Raw genomic sequence first — 21,155 nt, 5'->3', positions numbered from 1 at the left:
ACAAATTCAAATAAACCAAGGAAAGTAAGGATCGTATGGGACGCTACGGCCAAAGCATTCGGAGTATCGCTGAATTCTGCCTTGCTGAAAGGTCCCGATCATGTTTCGTCGTTGTTCACTGTTGATCCATTTCCGCGAACGTCCCATAGCCCTATCTGGTAACATACGAGAAATGTTCCCCCCGGTTCGGATTCGGACAGGAGACTAGCAGTGCCAACGTTTTTATTAGAGGGACGATGATGGAAAAGTAGCGGTTTACGTAATGTGTGTCATGACATTCGGCGCCTGTTGTTCTTCCAGCAGTGCCCAATATGCGATGAACCTCAATGCTCAGCGCTCCGCCCAGAAATAGCCAGCAACAGTGGAGGTTATCGAGAAACGCCGACAATATGTTGGTAAGCGTTGTTACAGAAGAGGAGGCGATCGAACTTGTCAAAGAAGTGAGGTACGTCCAATCATAGGGTAGGTTCGAAATATGTAATAGGACCAGCAACTCTCAACGCGTCCTGACCTACAAAGTCGACTGGAACCGTTATAATACTGATATGTGGAAAGGACACCGCCAGCCCACGAAAAGAGAGCTTCTACGGGTTCTGATGACGATCTTCTTGCTCTCATCGTGTCATTTCTCATGTTCCTCAAGATCCTACTTCAATAAATCTGGCGCAGTGGAATTCAATGGGACGACAAGATCAATGACAACGCCTTTGCCAAATGGTGCAGCTGGCTGCAAGTGCTGCCTCAAGTCAAACATGTTCAGATACCTCGATGCTTCTGCTCCCAAGCATCTCCGGAGTACGACGACGTTCAGCTACACACATTTGAAGATGCGAGCGAGAATATATGTGTTTGGAGCTGCCGCCAGAACAAGAGTAACACTCTTGAGATACCACTCTATTCCGCAACTTAAGCTAATGGCAGCTGTCATCGGTACACGACTCTCCCAAACGGTCACCGGATCTCTGTCAATCATTCCAAGTAAGCCGTTCTTTCGTTCGGACTCCAGGGATGTGATCTGCTGGATAAACTCGGATCATCGTCGTTACACACCCTTCGTTGACAGCTGCGTCGGTGTGATATTGGAAGCTACGGACCAAAAACAACAGCGGTGAGTCCCGACAAAGCTGAACGTAGCGGACGAAGGCACAAATTGGGAGAAATTTCCAGACATCCAGGTGGTTGAACGGGCCAGAGCTTTTGCAGCATTTGAAGAATTTTGGCCGTGTCAATCAACGAAAGATAGCAAGACACCAACAGAACTCCGTTCTTCTCTACTAACTCACTTCCCCTCACCAGATCCACCAATCAACGTTCTTCAGCTGAAAGCGGATGATCAAGGTAGCCGCACTCGTATACCGTTTCGTTACGAACTGTCATCTGAAGGTCCAGAAGAAGTCCACTAAGCAAGGGCCTCCTTCCACGGAGAAAAAGCAGATCGCCGAACGCTACGTGATTCGCCGAGCTCAGCAAGAAGCCTGAAATAGTAATTCTGCAAATTCCGTCGAGGGGACAAAAACCCATTCCAAAAACTAGTTCTTTGTTTAAGCTATCTCCTTGGGTTATCGACGACGGATTGATGCAGATGCGAGGAAGAATCAACGCTTATTGTCAAGCCACCGAAGACGCTAAGAATGCGATTTTCCTTCCACGTGACCACAATACCTCCGAACTTATTATCGCACGTTATCACTATAAGTACAACCACCTGAACTACCAAATAGCAATAAATGAGCTCCAACAAAGGTACTGCATACCGCGACCACGAGCGGCCTACGCAAAGGTACGGTACAATTGCCAACACTGTTAAAACTACCGCGCCGCAACACAACCACCTATAATAGCCGACCTTCCTTCAGAGCGACTCGACGCATTCGCCTGTCCCTTCACCCATATTGGCGTAGATTATTTAGGCCTACTTGAAGTCGTTGTAGGGCGCCGCGTTGAAAAACTATGAGGCATGCTAGTTGCGTGCCGGACTACGCTTGCAATCCACATCGAAGTGGTGCACAATTTGAGTACCGACTCGTGCATCATGGGTCTTCGCAACTTTGCAGCACTTTGAGGTACACCCAAAACGATCTATAGTGGTCGCGGTACTTGCTTAATCGGTGCGAGCCATGAATTGATGAACATTGCAGCTGGGTTCAACCAGGGTGATCTGATGAAGGAGTTCGGTGGGACCGAAACAACCTGGAAATTCAGTCCCCCAGCCTCACCACCAAGCATGGGAAACATTCACTCGAATATTGCATTTCTCTCACTCACATCCACAAGCGGTCAAGAGCGAGATTGCCGTTTCTCCGACCAAGCTGAGTGTTTCAATTTCCAATGCGCTTTCTTCTTGTTCGCCGAGCGACAAGTTAGACAAAAACGGCAACAGAATAATTCACTACCGACTCCTTGTCCTGAAGGCATTCGATTGCTGTAGTGAATGATTCTTTACATTCCGATTCCGCACGAGTGGCATTCGTATTTGAGAGCTGAAGAGCGTTCACTGACTGGTAAAACACAAGGCGAAATGTTTCAGTGAACGCAAAATCTGTACATTTCGCAGGAAGCTTTCAGCGATCGAATGGCGAACGCGTTCTTTCGTGTCTCCAATTTAAGAGAGGATAGGTGCTCTCTCCGCTCCGTATATCTTTTCATTTTCGGTTTATCTCAATCGTTTACGATTCGTCGGGATTGCGCTCAGCCTAGTAGCGTTCGGCAGTCATTGAACATTCGGTGGCAGCAGATACTTTGCAGATATTTTATCGGTAGCGTTCGGGTGAGTGAGTGAATTTTCCGGTCCTATAACACTTCCCCGAATACCATTACCCCGAAAACCATCTCCCCGAAAACCAGTACCCCGAAAACCATTACCCCGAATGCAACGTTACCCCGAATGACACATTACCCCGAAAACCATTACCCCGAAAACCATTACCCCGAAAACCATTACCCCGAAAACCAGTTCCCCGAACACGACACTTCCCCGAAAATCAGTGATGCCTTCAAGAAATTCTTCAAGGAAGCTCGCGAATTTGAGCCTGAAAGTTTTCGACTTAATAGTAGTATTCCTAGGGTCGGTGTTCCCTTAGTGGACAGTCCCCTATAGTCGCACTAGTGGCTTTTTATGGCCGTTTTGGTATAAATCTTTTCAAAATATTTTTTGACATGAAGGTCAAGAGCTATTAATCTAAGTACCATTTATACACAGCTTGATTTTTTTCAAAAAATGATCGAAATAATTAGTTTTGCTTAAAGTTTGAGCTCCCTTGCGCCTATAGTTAACCTATTGTTCCTATAGTAGCACTACCGAGAGAAACTATTTTTTATTATACAAAATAATTGATGAAATAAGAACTTTTTTACATCAAACGGAAGCTTTTGATCCACACTGTGTAGGAAAAATATAAAAGTTTTGTAAAAATACGATTTTGATAAGTATTTTGCCAATGCCGTGATGCTAGTGCTACTATAGGAACAGGAATTAGAAATAGTGCTACTATAGGCACATGTATTCCTATAGTGGCACACGCGATAATAAATACAAACATTTGAGTTTTTGTAGTTTTCATATTTTTCCCACAAAACCAAGATAAAAAGCTTTTAGATGATGTAAAAACAATGACGCTAGCGTTATTTTTCGATTTTCTACGATTTTTTGTTCTTAGCTATGCGGCTATTGGTACATCGACCCTATTAGTGATTTTTTATTCTTTCAATCATCGGCTGTTCTTTCGAGGTTGTATAATGGCAGTGTAAATATTTTAATCAATGATTTTCTCTTCATTGAGTTATAGGCTGTTGTTTCGAGTTGTACCGTTTGAGTTGAAGTTTGAGCGAAAGCGGTAAAAAAAATCGACTGACAAAATTGTCTTGAGCGAAATTCAAAGTTGGCAGTGACTTCAAAAAATAAATGAAAATAAGCCCCTGCATTACTTGTCCGTATTACATCTTGTCAGTATTACAATTTCTAACAAGAGATTTGTCCCTCTTTTCGGCTATTCTTTCGGAAGTTGCACTAGCAAAGTGATTGTTGGCATCATAATTATTGACGATTTCAACAGTGTTTTTTCTTCTTTTATCATAGGCTGTTCTTTAGCGATGTACTTTTGAAAAAGTGGTCAGTTTAATATTAGTTAACATTTTCATCTGACATTTTTCAAACCATAGTCTAATGACATTTTAGAATATGTTGAACTCGCATTGCCTCCAGCAATATAAAAATATAATTAGGCATTACCAAATAATATAACGCTTTTGAAAGAGGGCGGGAAAGGTCTTTAATATTAACATGTCAGCATTAACATCAGTTCGAAAAATGATTTATTGCTGTGAACACAATCATTCTCACAAAATCAAGTACACGCCTGTGAGTAAAATTTGGGTTCTCACTTGGCTCATGAAGAATAGCTGTTGATTGAAAGAATAATAAATCTTTGATAACATGAAGTACATGAATTCAAATGAAAATCAAAATTCTATGAAATAGGTATATTAGATTCATTTGTCGGATCTTCATTTTGAATTTTTCGTGCCAAGAAAATTCGGGGTTATGGTCCATTCGGGGAAATGGTATTCGGGGTAACGGACTATTCGGGGTAATGGTTTTCGGGGTATTGGTTTTCGGGGTAATTGACCATTCGGGGTATTGACTTTCGGGGTGATGGTTTTCGGGGTAATGGTATTCGGGGAAATGTTATAGGATCGAATTTTCCCATGCTTGCTCACCGCACATGGACGGCAGCTGGGAACGCCTAATAAGCATCGTGAAACGAAACCTGATGGTGATTCAGCCGTCTTAAAGTCTAACGATGAAGTGCTACGGAACCTTCTGGTTGAGATCGAGAACACTAACGCACAACTCAGTAGACGATGAGTCCGCAACCGCGCTCACCCCTGATCACTTCCTCTTGGGGTCATCGGATGGTACTGAACCATTATGCACATTCGACGACAGCGTAGCAACCCTACGACGGACCTGGCGAATCTATCAACGGCTAGCGAACCAGTTCTGGAAACGTTGGCTGCCGGAGATCACTCGCAGAAGTGGTACGCCGATACGAAGCCTATTGCTATCGGCGGCATAGTGGTCGTCGTCGATCCAAAGCTTCCTAGGAACTACTGGCCCAAAGGTAGGATCATCGGTACTAGCATCAGCCAGAAGACAACAAGATCAGGGTGGCCACCATGCAAACCACCGCCGGAGTATTCGAACGTCCGGTAGCCAAGCTGGCCGTGCTGGATGTACTGTGACGAATTTTAAGCCGATCAGAGGATCGCCGAACCTGGGGGAGTGTTGAGTACACTCTGATGCACATGCGCGCCTCATTATCAAATCTAATACGTCTCTAATACGTACATACACCATTGTACGCAGGTAACGTATGGTACTTTCTTCCATGAAGGTATAGAACGTCTCCTTTCAACGGTATTGCGGAGAAAAAAAAGTGTAGATACCGTGAAAACCTTTACATCATTTAATAGTGCTGCATTAATTTCCCTAATTTCCTCAACTATTCACTTTTATTAACATTTAATAATATTGAACCTAATTGAAATTGTGCTATTGAATTAAATTCACCTAAGGTAATAGTTAGGCAAATTCCCATCATCAAATTGACCCCCACTTATTTGCACATCGTTCAAATTCATATCATAAAAACGTCATTTAACTCATGGAATACTATGAAGTGAAATGGAACGTTGAGAAACGAAATGCAGAATCAAAACAAAACAGTAAATGAAGTTACCAGAAACAGGTTTCTGCGTTGTGCGTAGGGTGACTAGAATTTCAAATTACGAAAGAACCCCGATAGTTTGCATGAGGTACCGTTCAAATAAGCGGGGGTGCACGGTATTTTGTTTCCGTCCTTACGAAATGTCGAGTACAAACAACTCTAGTGTAGGCCTTTTCACAAGACGTTTCAAATCAGCTGATTTTGAAACACTTTGACAGTTCCGTGTTTGCATCGGTGCAACTCTGGAGGAATATCTAGAGAAAATTCCAGAGAATATTCTAGAGAAAATTTCTTCACCAAACCTTCCAAAAACTCCTGGAGGGGCATGGATGGGAAAGATGAAAACATCCAATAGAGAAATACTGATCTATCATCAAGCAGGTTATTCTAATAAGAGCACCTTAACATCTTATTGCATGCTTTCGTTTTAAGGCTTCAGTTATCCTTCCTTAGCAGAGTGGTTAGAGTCCGCGGCTATAAATCAAATTCATGCTGAAGGTGTCTGGGTACGATTCCCGATCGGACAAGGATCTTTTCGTCCCTGGGCATAGAGTATTATCGTACCTGCCACATGATATACGAATGCGAAAATGGCAACTTTCGCAATGAAAGCTCCAGTTAATAACTGTGGAACTGCTCATTGAACACTAAGCTGAGAAGCAGGCTCTATCGCAGTGAGGACGTAACGCCAAGTAGAAGCAGTATCCTACAAAGACAACATTCCATAGTAAAATTTGCCCATAACTTGATCGCGTGAAACCATGACAATAAGAGAAAGTATGTCTACAAACTTAACAAGGTAATCTGATCAACCTCAAGAGATAGTCATCCTTACATATAGCTCGATCGGCAACAGAATGATCATTTTCGTAATTAATGTGAACTGAATTATTTGCTAAATATTTCACTCTACTCTGAAGTACATTATCTCAAAACATAATAATAATAATAATACTCCCATCCCCTAATCCACCTATGTACAACTAATTACAGAGTTTAAACCCACTCTTTTTTTAACATTAGTCAGCCTAGCGTGACGGACGAAGAACAGTACAGGAATATGAAGAGAGCCCAGATTCGCAAAATCTACTTTTCTGATCATTTCCAACATAAATAGCAAGAGCCCAAACTTACAGTGAACTTCAAATAGATTTTTGTAACTTTTCCTTGTTCATTCTTTTTTCTCTGAATATTTAAACTATGAAAATTATAACGAATGGAATCTTGTTCTAAATTAAGCTCGCTTCTTTCCGGATTCAGGTTCTCCCGATGAACAAATGCTCTACCTATCTCTAAAGACAATTTAAAATTCACTACCGAAACCAAGAGAAGAACACGATTCAAAGCTTGTAAATTATCGTTCGCGTTACTTTGTCCATCTATCCATTCCTGTGTAAAGGTACAATTCGGTTAACGGAAAAATTCAACTCAATTTCGCTAATAGTTCAATACACTCTGTCAAAATTTCAACTATCAACATAAATGATCCTATGGGTGATTTTTTTTTTGTTGCTCTGACAGCTAACGCTACAATTTATTTAGTAACTATACAGTTCTAAAATCTGCGCTCTTCCTATACAATGCTATATCTTACAGTTCCCTCCGTATTACCCCGCTACCACCAGACAGGAGCGATCCTGTCCCTTCCTGTGTCGTGTCATAGTTTGGTGATTTTTTTTTTAAGTTGCTGTTATAGTTTCCGTTTCGACAAATAGAGTAAGGTGTTTTTATTCACTTGCCTTAACAATGTGTTTCACGAATAGAATTTAATTACGTTTTTTTACTCTTAAAATGTGATCAATAAATCGAAAAAACGTACCACAGACAGTTGTATTTTTCTTTCTTGCTTGTTTAGCCCTTAAAATTCAAATTTGATTCAGTTTTCTTCATAGTTGCTAGAGTTTTAAACATCGTATTGTCCATTACGTTTAAGTTGGTTTTCTTCCGCTTAGAGTCGTCTTAACGCTTGGTTTATCTAGAGACAGTAGTGCAGCATTCACATTTTTGAGTGATTCGTGCTTTTGGCCAATTTCGTTCTGAACCAGGCTTCAACTTTTAGTGAGTTTCTGGCGATCTGCATCAGTCTAACACTGGTGGCATAGATTCTGCGTGGGATTTGTAGTTATTCGATTATCGTTAGTCGGAACTTGATGTTTAATCGTTTGTTGTTACCGGTTTAGTGTTAATGTGTATACATCTAGAACATCTTCCTGGCTAATAACTTGCAGATCTCGTCCTCAATTATATCTCGAAAAATAGGAAAAACAACCACAAATCATCGATTTTGGCTTGCAACTTACACCATCTAATATAACGTTCATGTAAAAAATACCCTTGGCCAATGAACACTTTCTCGGATAAGCCAATTGTTTGCTTTCTTTTGACGTTGATGTCTGTTTCTAGGTTTGTTCTGCACTCGATTATGCTGGCTACACTTCTTTTTTTTTCCGCGGGGATTCGTCAGTTGATTAGGGCTAGAATTAGTCGAGTTTCGTAGTACTTGTCGTGGTCTAGTAAGCTACCAAGAAAATAAAAGTGCTTTATCACACACTGGTGAGAACCCATATCAGCACAAACGTTGCTATCGTCGAGAAGATTGACGCTCGGAAAAGGCCGGTAGCAGTACCGCACTGTTTGATTTCGATTTCCTCCGGATGGTAGCTGATGCAGCGATTCGGCCGCTTCCGGAGCATCTTTTCCTTGGCCATCCGCCGTACTCCACATGCGCCTGAGAAAGAGAAACAATCAATTGGATAATGTTCTAGTTGTGTATGGATAGAGACATTCTCAAACTAAGCAAACATGATCCAAAGTTTAATAAAATATATAAATATATTAAGCCAGCACCTCAACGAGCATTGGATGTTACTCAAACCAGCATAGGAAATGTATATAGGCATTACAAGACACTACTAATGCATATACGTATAATAACAGCATTTCCACTGCATTTTTTCCCTCATCTATAGAGTCTTTCAACCACTGCTTCCATTACACTGCGGAACACGTTTTTGTCTCAAGCAGAAGAATACCGCTATTCACCTAATTAAAGGTTGCTGAGTCCATTGCTGTTTTCAAAAATATCATCGCTGTGTTATTTAGTAATATTGTGGTATGACCCGCAATGTATTTGGTGCTCATCAAATAACCTTTTACTATTAAGATGTGCTAGGCACTGGTTGATGTAGCACACTGTTTCAATTGAGCGTAACTCATATCTTCTATCCAGCTGATAGATAGCCTGATGCATACAAGCAACAGATCAGCGCTATATTGCTGCATTTTCATTGTTTTGATATATACCACGGGGTTAGAGTTTGTTAAGATCCTTTACCCTGAGATCTGGTAGAGCCTGTAGAACTATAGCCATACGGCACTAGCTGGAAAAGAATACGAGCTTCACAATACAACACTACGTAACAGAAAATATCTCTCATACTGCTGTTCGTCAAAAACTATTATTGAGAAACAATTTATATCACTATTGAGATTGTAGTTTATCTTATTTTTATGATCGTTCTTAAAAATTGTTCAGATTATGTTTTATTCACTGTAAGAACTTTTCGAAAAAGGGGCCTTCCTAAGCCGAGTGGTTAGAGTCCGCAGCTACAAAGCAAATCCATGTTGAAGGTGTCTGGGATTGATTCCCGGAAGGTCCAATATCTTTTCTTAATGCAAATTTCCATGACTTCCCTGGACATAGAGTATAATCGTATCTGCTACACGATAAGGGCAACTTAAGCAAAAAAAAAGCTCTCAGTTAATAACTATGGAAGTACTCATTGCGATTGGTAACTCGGTACGTGGAACTGCAAATCTCTCAACTTCATTGGAAGTACTCGCATACTCTCCGATGTACTGAAGACTCGCGGTTTTGGTATCGTAGCGCTGCAGGAGGTGTGCTGGACAGGAGCATTGGTGCGAACGTTTAGAGGTAATCATACCATCTACCAGAGCTGCGGCAACACACGCGAGCTGGGAATAGTTTTCATAGTGATGGGTGATATGCAAAGGCGCGTGATCGGGTGGTGGCCGATCAATGAACGAATGTGCAAGTTAAGAATCAAAGGCCGATTCTTTAACTTCAGCATAATCAACATGCATAGCCCACACTCCGGAAGCACTGATGATGACAAGGACGCATTTTACGCGCAGCTCGAACGCGAGTACGACCGCTGCCCAAGCCACGACGTCAAGATCATCATAGGAGATTTGAACGCTCAGGTAGACCAGGAGGAGGAGTTCAGACCGACGATTGGAAAGTTCAGCGCCCACCGACTGACGAACGACAACGGCCTACGACTGATAGATTTTGCCACCACCAAGAACATGGCCATTCGTAGCACCTATTTCCAGCACAGCCTCCCGTATCGGTACACCTGGTGATCACCTCAGCAGACAGAATCGCAAATCGACCACGTTTTGATCGATGGACGGCACTTCTCCGACATAACCGACGTCAGAACCTATCGTGGCGGTAACAGTGACTCCGACCACTACCTGGTGATGGTGAAACTGCGCCCAAAACTATCCGTCACCAATGATGTACGGTACCGACGCCCGCCCCGGTACAATCACGAGCGACTGAAACAACCGGATGTCGCCAATGCGTACGCGCAGCATCTTGAGGCAGCGTTGCCGGATGAGGGCGAGCTCGATAGGGCCCCTCTTGAGGACTGCTGGAGGACAGTCAAAGCAGCCATTAACGACGCTGCCGAAAGCATTGTCGGATATGTGGAACGGAGCTCAAGAAACGATTGGTTCGACGAAGAGTGCCAGGAGGTTTTAGAGGAGAAGAATGCAGCGCGGGTACGCGGCAGAACGTGGAACGGTACAGACTGAAGCGGAAACAGCAAACCCGCCTATTCCGGGACAAAAATCGCCGCCATGGAAGTGGTAGAATGCTAAGAGAAAGAGTTGCTATACCGTTCTCAAGAAACGCGGAAGTTCTATCAGAAGCTCAACGTATCCCAGAAAGGCTTCATGCCGCGAGCTGAAATGTGCAGAGATAAGTATGGTAGCATCTTGAAGGGCGAACGAGAGGTGATCGAAAGGTGGAAGCAGCACTACAATGAACACCTGAATGACGCAGAGGACATAGGTATAGAAGGTCGAGGCAGCGAAGGTGATGGCAACGTCAGTACTGTGGACAGTCGAAACCAACCAGCTCCCACTATGGGAGAAGTTAAGGATGCCATTCAACAGCTCAAGAACAACAAGGCCGCTGGCAAGGATGATAGCGGAGCCGAACTCATCAAAATGGGCCTTGAGAAGTTAGCTGCTTTGTCTGCCTCGGACTGATTGTCAGAATCTTGGAGCCGGAACAGCTACCGGCAGAGTCAAAGCAAGGCGTTATATACCCCATCTACAAAAAGGGTGACAAACTGGAGTGTGAAAATTATCGTGCAATCACTATCTTAAACGCTGCCTACAAAGTGCTGTCTAAGATTCTCTTTCATCGTCTATCACCTATAGCAAACGAGTTCATGGGAAGTTATCAAGCAGGTTTTATCGACGGCCGCTCGACAACGGACCAGATCTTTTCTGTGCGGCAAATCCTCCAGAAATGCCGTGAGTACCAGGTCCCTACGCACCATTCGGCATACGACAGTATTGACCGTGTAGACCTATGGAAGAGCATGGACTGGAACAGCTTTCCCGGGAAGCTCACAAGATTGATAAGAGCAACGATGAACGGTGACAAAACTGCGTGAAGATCTCGGGCACTCCAGTTCGTTCGAGTCTCGGCGGGGACTATGACAGGGTTACGGACTTTCCGTGTCTTTTGTTCAATATTGCGCTTAAAAACGTCATGCAGAGAGCTGGACTTAACAGTGCACGATGTACAAAACGCTCATAAGACCGGTAGTCCTCTACGGGCATGAGACGTGGACTATGCTCGAGTAGGACTTGCAAGTTCTTGGGGTTTTCAAACGCGAAGTACTAAGGACGATCTTTGGCGGCGTGCAGGAGAACGGCGTGTGGCGGCGAAGGATGAACCACGAGCTCACTCAACTCTACGGCGAACCCAGTATCGTGAAGGTAGCTAAAGCTGAAAGCTTACGCTGGGCAGGGCATGTTGCAACAATACCGGACAACAATCCTGTAAAGATGGTGTTCGCTACGAATCCGGTCGGAACAAGAAAGCGTGGGGCGCAGCGAGCTAGGTGGGCGGATCAAGTGCGTATCGATGTGGCGAGCGTGGGTCACGATGTCTTTGTGAAGTAACTTTATTACAAAAAAAAATAGGTAAGTCTGAAATTTCAAACTAAAAACAATTAGACTTTACTCTTTCTTTTGCAACCAAAATCAAACAAATCGGTCAGGGAGTCCAGAACATTTTTTTTTATTTTGTGTAAAGTATTTATGGATATGTTGTACCGACGCACATTGCATTGTACGTATGGAGATACGGGACAAATTGCATGATCAAACCATTTGAATACCTTGGCATAGAACGTAAGGTTGTTCTGAGCTACAATAAGCATAAATGACATATTATATACGCATAATCGCAAAACTGTCTCAAGCGTCATTTTGATTATTTTCCACGAAAGCCCTTGAAAATCGTACCTAAATTGGTCATAATGATGTAAGAACTTATTAGGAAATATTTCTCGTATAACTTATGATGTAGTCCTAAGGTGAAGATGCATCGAAGTCAAGCCTCGAATTTTCAAGAGCACAAATCTAGAGAACCTGACAACATTTTATTGATTGGTCGTCACCAGCGAGTGACCAGTAAGATACCGGTTGTATGCTTCTCTAGACTTGTGCTTTTGAAAATTAGAGGTTTGGCTTCAATGTATCTTCACTCTAAAAACCATTGGTAACCGAGTGTGTAGCTTGTTATTATTAAGCAAATAAACAGACCAAAATAAAAACTAAAATAGTTTGAATTATGAATTTTTACAATGGGATAATAAGTTTGTACTTACATTACAGTACAAGTGCGTTTGGAACATATCTCAACATTTCTTCATAGTAATTTCCATATAAACCTATTGTCTTTGGCCCACCTTTAAATCACCATCTAGAAAGCAGAAGATTTCACAGAACACTATTTTTATAGTAAGGATGACAAGGAACATATGGGAGATTGGATTCTCAAACATTTTTAAATTTTGAACCACCCCAATGTTCATAAACACATAGATATGCAAATACAAGCATATGTGCAAGTCTCTCTAAATCAAAAAAAAAATAGACCCCCTGACCGATATTTTTGGTTTTTGCAGCAAATGAGCGCGAGAGACCTAGACTTTATTGTGGCGAAATTTCAGACCTATTTTTTTTGTAATAAAGTTGATCTACGAAACACACCGTGGGGTCGCAGTCGAGGATGGAGAGAAGCCCATGAATCGAGTGAACTGGCGAAATATTGTTGGCGAGGTTTTATCAAGATAATTGATATAACACCAAATAAATAAATAAATAATAATTATGTCCATGGCTCTTGATCATATTTACAACTTAATACATTATTCCTTTTACTTGTATGAAGGTTTCAGAATCTGTATTTCACAGGCATTGCATAATTTGTTGTCAATTGATTTTGAAGCACGATCAAAGCAAGCAAAGAAGAACATTCCATCTGTAGCGGTCCATGATCGGCAATGTTTCGCTAGTTGTAACCTGAGACCAGACTTGCGAAGACGATATTATTTTTCTGTGATTGCTGAGTTTTTCTCTGGAATCAATCCCTGGTGGTAAATAAAAAAAAAACTTCAAAAGATCACCGATAGCACTGGATTCTACCCCATTACCCCGAATGCCATTTCCCCGAATGCCATCACCCCGAATTCCATTACCCCGAATGTACCATTACCCCGAATTCCACCACCCCGAATGCGATTTCCCCGAATTTACAATTATCTTGACATGATGATATTGATGACATTTCCCCATGATTTTGGAATTCGGGGTAATGTCATTCGGGGTGATGGGTCGTTCGGGGATTTGGAATTCGGGGTAATGGCGTTCAGGTTAATGGCATTCGGGGTGATGGGATTCGGGGTAATGGGGTAGAATCATAGCACTGATGGCCTACGCTTCAGGGAGTTACTGGATGACCTGCAATTTCTGTTGTATTCAAAATTTACAAAAAGGGAATTATTGACCTTACAACAAATTACATTGCCAAACTTTTTGTATGGCTAGCATACGAGTAATTCCATGTTAGTTCCCATCAGAGTTGTAAAGTCTCAAAATCAATTGATTTTTTGTCTTGAAATCTAGGGCAGACGGAAAAAATGTTAAATAGACGGGAATAAAATATTTTAAACTGGTATTGACATCTTTTCAAACACATTTAAAATTATACAGCGAAAGCTAAACACACAAGTTCAAATTTAGTCGTTTCACATGAAAAAAAAAAACACATTCGTCCGCAAAATCGGGCAGCAGAACAATTCGAGGCCGGAACAACCTGTAAGAGCAGCAGAAAACAAAGAACTTAATGCTCTTATTTGCATCATACTCCAGTTGTTTCCGAACTTTTGTATGTTTTCATTCTTCGACATCTGTCAGATCATATTTTGATATTGAGTTTGGATAGGCAATAAACTTGCTGGATGTTGTTTTGATCTCACAATATCTTAACAAAATATTTATCAAAACTTTTCCACACTCATTTTCCATATTATTTTCATTTTTTATCTTCTTAAAATAGCCTCTGCATCACTCAAGAGCCACCATGACGGACGAGTAACATGTAGGGTAGGTGTACTAGTTATGGACATAATGGTTCCCTAATTCGCCATACATGATAATTTTATTACCGTATAATTTTCAATCATTCCGTGTGTTTAAGTAGTTTGATATATCTTGATGATAAAACATTGAAAAATATCCAAAATGTGAAAGTTTTCGAGAAACACATAGGAAACCACCATAACCATAACTGGTACACTTTCCCTATCATTCGAATTGTCACATTGGCAGCTGTGATGATGTTATGTTTTTCAGAAGAAAATTCGACATTGCTGTCATTGGCCAAACATCGGACCAACATCGGACCAACATCATGAACCCGACCTTGACTCGACTGGAAGTCCTTGTCGACCCAACATTGGTCCAACTTCGTGAACGATTCGAGTCACCAATTATTATTATTATTATAGCTTTATTAAGGAGATTTTCAGCCCTAGGCTGGTTCATCTCCGTAAAGAGTCACCAAGCACTAGACGTATCAAGTAGGAAAAGTTTAACATATTCAATCATACGAATGAGATACCACGGATAAACAGACGTAATAATTAGAACAAATTCCATTAAAATCCATCGCCCAATTTACACCACTATCATCTGGTGAGCACTAAACACAGTTTGTGCAACAAGACCTGCAGACGGCAGTAGTGTGAAACGTAAGACACTAAGAAAAACTATGCACGTTCCTCTGGATGTGAGGTTTGAAACATAGCAAATAAGAAATGATCATTAAATAAGTGATAGGTGTAATTTTTTTCAATGTTACATCTGTTCAGGAAACATTTAATTGAAAAGAATTTGTTACCGAAATGCGAAACATTACATATAATTTGCAATTGGATTAGATGGATAAATTGATATGAAGATTTGTGAAAAAGTTACACGTCTTCTTAGTGAGAATCGAACTCACGACTCCCCGATCTCTAGTTGGGGCGCGTTAACCACTACGCCATGAGAGGACTCATGAACGCAGAAGTTGTTAAACTTCCACTCGGCTGGTTAGCCGTAAACCACGATTCATAATTAAAAACAAGTAAGAATTTGTTGCTCATTTTCGAAACGAAGTTAAAGATTTTTTTCAGCTCTACTTCCTATTATGCCAAATCCACTATGCTACATGCCCCTCAATAGAGTGTACCGTTAATTGAGTTCATTATAATGGAGATCACTGTAAATACTGTCACTTAATACACCACATCATAACGTCCATCATGTTTTGAAAGATTAGCTCAATTGACGAGTTTAAAAAACAGAAAAGAGGCGTGGTTCAAGTGCATTATAGCACACTCTCAAAAATATTTAGCAAAACAATAGAAATAGCAAACACTTAGATGTGCCTCAGATGTCAAGCGGTGCCTTAATAAGTTGTCGATTCGTTCTTTACCTAACTTACCTGCGCCGCCATGCACCTCCTGTGGTTCAATGTCCAGTTGCTTGGAACCACACGGGCACAGCACGTCCACGACGAGTAGAATCAAATTGCTGTGCGGGATTTTTTGCACACTGAAAGGTCGCTCACAACCCGAGGAGTGGCAATTCGTAAGTTTACCCTGAAATTGGCGATTTTCATTAGAAGTCGCAGATGTTGCTACAACTGGGAATACTGTACCTTGAGTGGATTGTTCTGCCCACTAGAATTTAACCGATCCGGTTGCAGTATGTACAAATCAGTTTTGAGATCACAAGGTCTGGCATGGGCTGGGTCGGGTACTACCCGAGGTCCGGACGTAGCTTGAGACCTATGCGGCATCGGTGTCGAATGCAGTTCATAGTCCGGCGTCGTGAAGTCATACGGATTATGCTCCGCTGGCATTTCGTAGTTGTTTTCATACTCATATACCTCTTCGAAGTCGTTGTCAGTATCGTAGTAACTGTTACTCTGATGCCAGGAAGCGACTGGGGCTGGCAGGATCGACAGCCAGTAGGTGGCAAAGGAGACGATATATTTCAACAACCAAGACATAGGACGAATCGGTTTTAGTGGTTCCCCTGCTGCCGTGTAGGGGTTGTCTCGATCCGAACAGATACCTTGGTAATCCATGAAAGCTATCCGGCGGTAGATGCGATCCTGAACAAGAGAATCCATGATCGTTCCATCGATTTGTCCGAAAAATTTCCCGGTGTGCTCGTTTCGTTCAGACAGGATGACGAACCCGTTGTCATCTAACAAGTAACAGTCTAACTCATCGGAAGCACAGTTCTTTTTACAGGAAGAGCCCGTATTGACGCACTGAAAGGGTCGGGTGAACGTCATTATCATGGAATCAGTGCAGGATTGAATAGAATGTTTCATAGAATTTGCAAATACACTTACACTTGATGTTATCATGTTGAAATGCTTTGCTAACGATTCATGGTGAAACTGTAACCCTACAACTGCTGCTGGAGCTTTATGACCTCGATGGTCGATGAAAAGAGCGTGAGTTGCCGTGACTAGCGTTGAACTATTTTTGCCAGAATACCTGCATCACAAAAACCACAAAATATAGCAGAAGTTTGGCTGGGTAATCGTTTTTATTTTACCCAGAATCGAAAGGCACGCTAAACACAAATCCATCCGGTTCGATAGAATAGTGATCGACAGCTCGCTTATACCAGCTCATATCCATCGCCCGAGCATTTGTCTCGCTGAAGTGACTGAAAAATGATGAAAAAAGGTCATATCTTCAAAATATCCAGTATGATGTCCAAGAAATGCCTTACGGTTCGGAGTTGTCGCTGTGAGGCAAATGGTCGAACCACCGAAGTAATCCAGACCGTGTTGCTACGAACGTTGTTTGCACGTCGAACATCGAGATTCCTTGTCTGAAACGTTGAACAGTACACAAAGAAAAAGATAATATATCAATAATGATTTACTAATAACCGATCATAAACCACGATTTTCTGATGCCAGATTCCATGGACCAGAAATAACAAATGTTTATTTGGACCTTTTAAAGTAAACAGTTACAAAAAATCCTTCGATGGTCCTGTTCATACTTACTCTTTCAAAACGTGTATAAAAAACTAAAAGGCCAATAAACTACTGAAAAGAAAAAGAATCACCGGAAGTGCAAGTCTAGCGATTTTACCTGTGCAATAAGGCCATCAATGTGGCGATTGGGCTAACAAAATATATTCAAATATATAAGAAAAGAGTAACGAAAAAACACGCGCGCATACGGAAGAGAGTGCAACGATTGAAAGTGCAGTAGGTTAGTGATGGGTACACTTGAGTGCTGTCTAAAACTCTAAATTGCAAGATTGAATCAATCGTTGAATTAACTTAAGTGTATTTTACTGTATTTCAAAATATAGAGCTCTTATTTTATTTTGGAATGAGATTTAATACGAAATTTTGCGTAGACTATGGGTAAGATCAGAATAAACATATCGACAGGGTAACAGAAAGAACTGATTTAACGACAACGTTACAGTCGCCTCTCCACATCTCGATATCGAAGGGACCATCGAGGTAGGGAGAGATCGAGATAAAGAACAACATTTTAATGGATACTAGATTGAAAATCACTCCGTTACTAGAAAAACAATATACAATCAGACGTAATTCCACATTCCTAATTTGTTTTGAATCTCAAAAATTTGGTCTGATATTGACCTTTGATATTGTTCATATTGACATACAGAGAGAAAATTGGGAACGAAAAATCAACAGGAACACATCGAGATATGGAGATATCGAGATAAGGAGGATGTCGTGATATGGAGAGAGAAATCGAATGCAGAATGAGGGGACCTAAGAAATCATAGAAATAGGGAGAGATATCGAGATGTAGAACATCAAGATGTGGAGAGTCGACTGTATTATTAAATTTTGGTCAACAAAACAGTCGTAGACCATGCTTAAGGTCTAAATAAAACTTGAGCAAATATCGAAACTGCTCTGGGAAGGGGATCTAGAAAACCAAAAAAAAAGATGGACGTCATTTTTAATATTCCTTTAAATAATTTGTGCTGTTAGATAAAGATTCACTACATCTTGCTTCATGAATATGATATATTAGAAACTTCTTTAATTTGATGAAATTGGCAAAAGAGAGGATCGATGAAAAGAAATCAATCATGTCAGTTGAGATCTTATGAAGAAAGAGTATTGAACTATGTGTTTTCATGTTGTTGATTTTAGCGGAGAAAACTAGTTAATCGGTTTTGAAATTTGATAGATTTATACTCGGGTCTTAAGGGATGCGAGTTAAAATCCCGCCAGTAGAGAATTGGAAAAGAAGCTTCCAGTTAGTAACTATGGAAGAGCTAATAAGAACACTAAGCTTAGAGTGATCCTTGGCTCGTTTTTGGGGAGAGTCGGTTTATTTGTTCAGCTCGGATCAGATAAAAAGTGACCCGGAAAAGAATGAACCGATTCTTTTCCCCTATTCTATTCGCCACACATGCTAGCAGTTTTCCACTGCATCGTGATCTCTGTGCTCTCAGCGTAGACAGACAAACAGCACATTTTTTGCTTTCGGTTCGGGTAGAGTGCCGACCGAGTGTATCGTTAGTTTCTGGGGAAGAATGTACAAAACATGAGAGAGAAAGATCAGAAAGGAGCGACGCATGTCGCGCAACAGGAAGTGAACCGATTTTTCCGTTCGCTCTTCTTTTTAGAGCCGCTGAGCCACTGAACCGTTCAAAAGGTCCGGTTCACTAAAATGAGTGATTCGGATCGGATCCGTTCACTAAAATGAGCCGTTTTGCCCAACTCTAAAACAAATCAAATCCTAGCAAAAACACTTCCAAGCTTAACCTCCTGGATTCAAGCTTCACAAGAAAGATACTATTTACCGCTGCCGGGAACATATAAAATCCCAGATGTCCTATCTATTCAGACTTATCAGTCAGAAAGCCAGCATTTTGGAGCATAAGGAGAAACCTCAGATGCTGACTCGTTCAAGAATTACACCCGGAATTCCCATAAAAGCATTAACCTTTCGGTCGTCGTGCGAATTTTTGTAACGCGAGTAGTCGCGCGTTGTACTTTGTACAACACCCTTGGTTTTGCGAATATCTCAGGAGTCTGACCACTTAGATAGATGACGTCTTCGGCAAAATTGATCAGTAGCTTATGGGCTATCATTATTATAGACAAGAAATTCGGGATTTTGCCACTAGGCGGCGCTAGTGAGCATTAAGCTTTTGTTTCCCAGATCTCATGATACTGACCACTTAGAAAGATGGCGTCTTTGGCAAAGTTGTTCGGTAACTCAAGGACTATCATTGTTTGAGCTAGTTGATTCAAAATGTTGCCACTAGGTGGCGCTAGTGAACATAAAACATTTGTTTCGCAAATATCTCAGGAGCCTGATCACTTAGAATGATGCTGTCTTCGTCAGAGTTGTTCAGTAGCTCAAATTCTTTCTTTGTTTAATCTTAAAAGTTAGAGATTTATTAAAATAATGAAGTCAGAAGTCCCTGAGCTTCTGAACAACTTTGCCAAAGGTGCCTGTCTAAAAAGTCAAGATCCTGCAGTATCCGCAAAACAAAAATTTCATGCTCACTAGCGCCGCCTGATGGCAAAATATCGTATTTCTTGGCTCAAATAATGATAGCCCTTGAGCTACCAAACTACTTTGCCGAAGACACCATCTTTCTAAGTGATTAGGCTCCTGAGATATCTGCAAACAAAAGTTTCATGCTCACTAGCGCCGCCTAGTGGCAATATTTTAAATCAACTAGCTCGAAAAATGATAGTCCTTAACTTACTAAACAACTTTGCCGAAAACGACATCCTTCTAAATGATCAGGATCCTGAAAAATCTGCAAAACAAAAGTAAAACTTCCATGCCCACTAGAACCATCTAGCGGTTAAATTCCGAATTAAATAAAGTACCATCAGATAGCGCTTCACCTCCAGAACAACTTTACTAAAGACCCCAAGTTTCTATATTATCTGGATTTCGAGATATGACGGTTTCAAACTGTGGTTTCCTCGAACCGTACATAGTGCGTTCATTATTATGCGACTTCCATGTACATTTGTTGATTTTACCGTATTATAAAGGGTCATACTGTAAATAAAAACTGTCGAGTATTGTTCTTAAGAAGATTCTTCGGGAATACATTTAGGTTTGGTGTCGATAGATATCTTTGTTGCAAAATGATAGCATATAAATCACAACTGTTGTACAAAGTACAACAGCGCGACAGCCCGAAGGTTAAAATAAATTACTTTTTGATTTTGTCAAATTCACCAAGGACAGCTTCAGTAACTACTCAAGATATACTTTTAGAAATTTTATTGAGTAAATGGTTCCTCTGGAACTCTCACGGAATTAACAAGCCTTTCAAAGGACTTCTACAGGAGTTATCCCACGAATTGCCATGAATTCGATTAATAATTTCAATAATAATATCTCCATGCAATTCTCTTAATAGGATTTGTCCACGAATACCTCTACGGATTCTTTCAATAATTTGCCTTGATGAGTTTGCATTTCCTATCCTACCTTAGATAATTGAATTTTTAGGAATTTCCTAAGAAATTTCTCAGAGCATTACCTCTAAGCTTATTTAAGAAATTTGAACAGGAGGTTCTCGTGGGATTTTTGTAAAAATTCTATCCAGAAAATCTCTTTCAAGGACTTCTTCAAAAGTTTCTTAAAAAGATTTTGACAATTTTCCAAGAATTCTTCGGTAAGTAATCCAGAAATTAAATAAGAAGTGTCAGTTCAGATATTCCTTCAACCATCATATTTTGAGCTCCATCTAGAATTATGAAAA

At 41.0% G+C, this 21,155-nt stretch overlaps 1 protein-coding gene across 4 annotated transcripts in view; it reads right to left on the bottom strand.

The window, feature by feature from the left end:
- Nucleotides 1-7,856: 7,856 nt before the first annotated feature.
- The window catches only part of LOC5571425 (voltage-dependent calcium channel subunit alpha-2/delta-4), a 206,598-nt gene continuing 193,299 nt past the window's right edge, over nt 7,857-21,155 (bottom strand). The window contains exons 15-21 of one of the 4 annotated variants that reach the window (XM_021845058.1): nt 17,510-17,542; nt 17,139-17,240; nt 16,959-17,072; nt 16,750-16,897; nt 16,045-16,665; nt 15,820-15,985; nt 7,857-8,454 (exon numbers count right to left, since the gene is read on the bottom strand). In XM_021845058.1, coding sequence (XP_021700750.1) covers nt 8,270-8,454; nt 15,820-15,985; nt 16,045-16,665; nt 16,750-16,897; nt 16,959-17,072; nt 17,139-17,240; nt 17,510-17,542 — 1,369 coding nt within the window. In that variant the 3' untranslated portion in view covers nt 7,857-8,269. The remainder of the gene's footprint in view (nt 8,455-15,819; nt 15,986-16,044; nt 16,666-16,749; nt 16,898-16,958; nt 17,073-17,138; nt 17,241-17,509; nt 17,543-21,155) is intronic. The other 3 variants (XM_021845059.1, XM_021845060.1, XM_001659627.3) reach the window with 3 other exon arrangements.

The sequence above is a fragment of the Aedes aegypti genome, chromosome 2 (assembly GCF_002204515.2).
Source record: "Aedes aegypti strain LVP_AGWG chromosome 2, AaegL5.0 Primary Assembly, whole genome shotgun sequence".
Taxonomy (NCBI): domain Eukaryota; kingdom Metazoa; phylum Arthropoda; class Insecta; order Diptera; family Culicidae; genus Aedes; species Aedes aegypti.
This window is presented reverse-complemented; position numbering and strand designations above follow the sequence as displayed.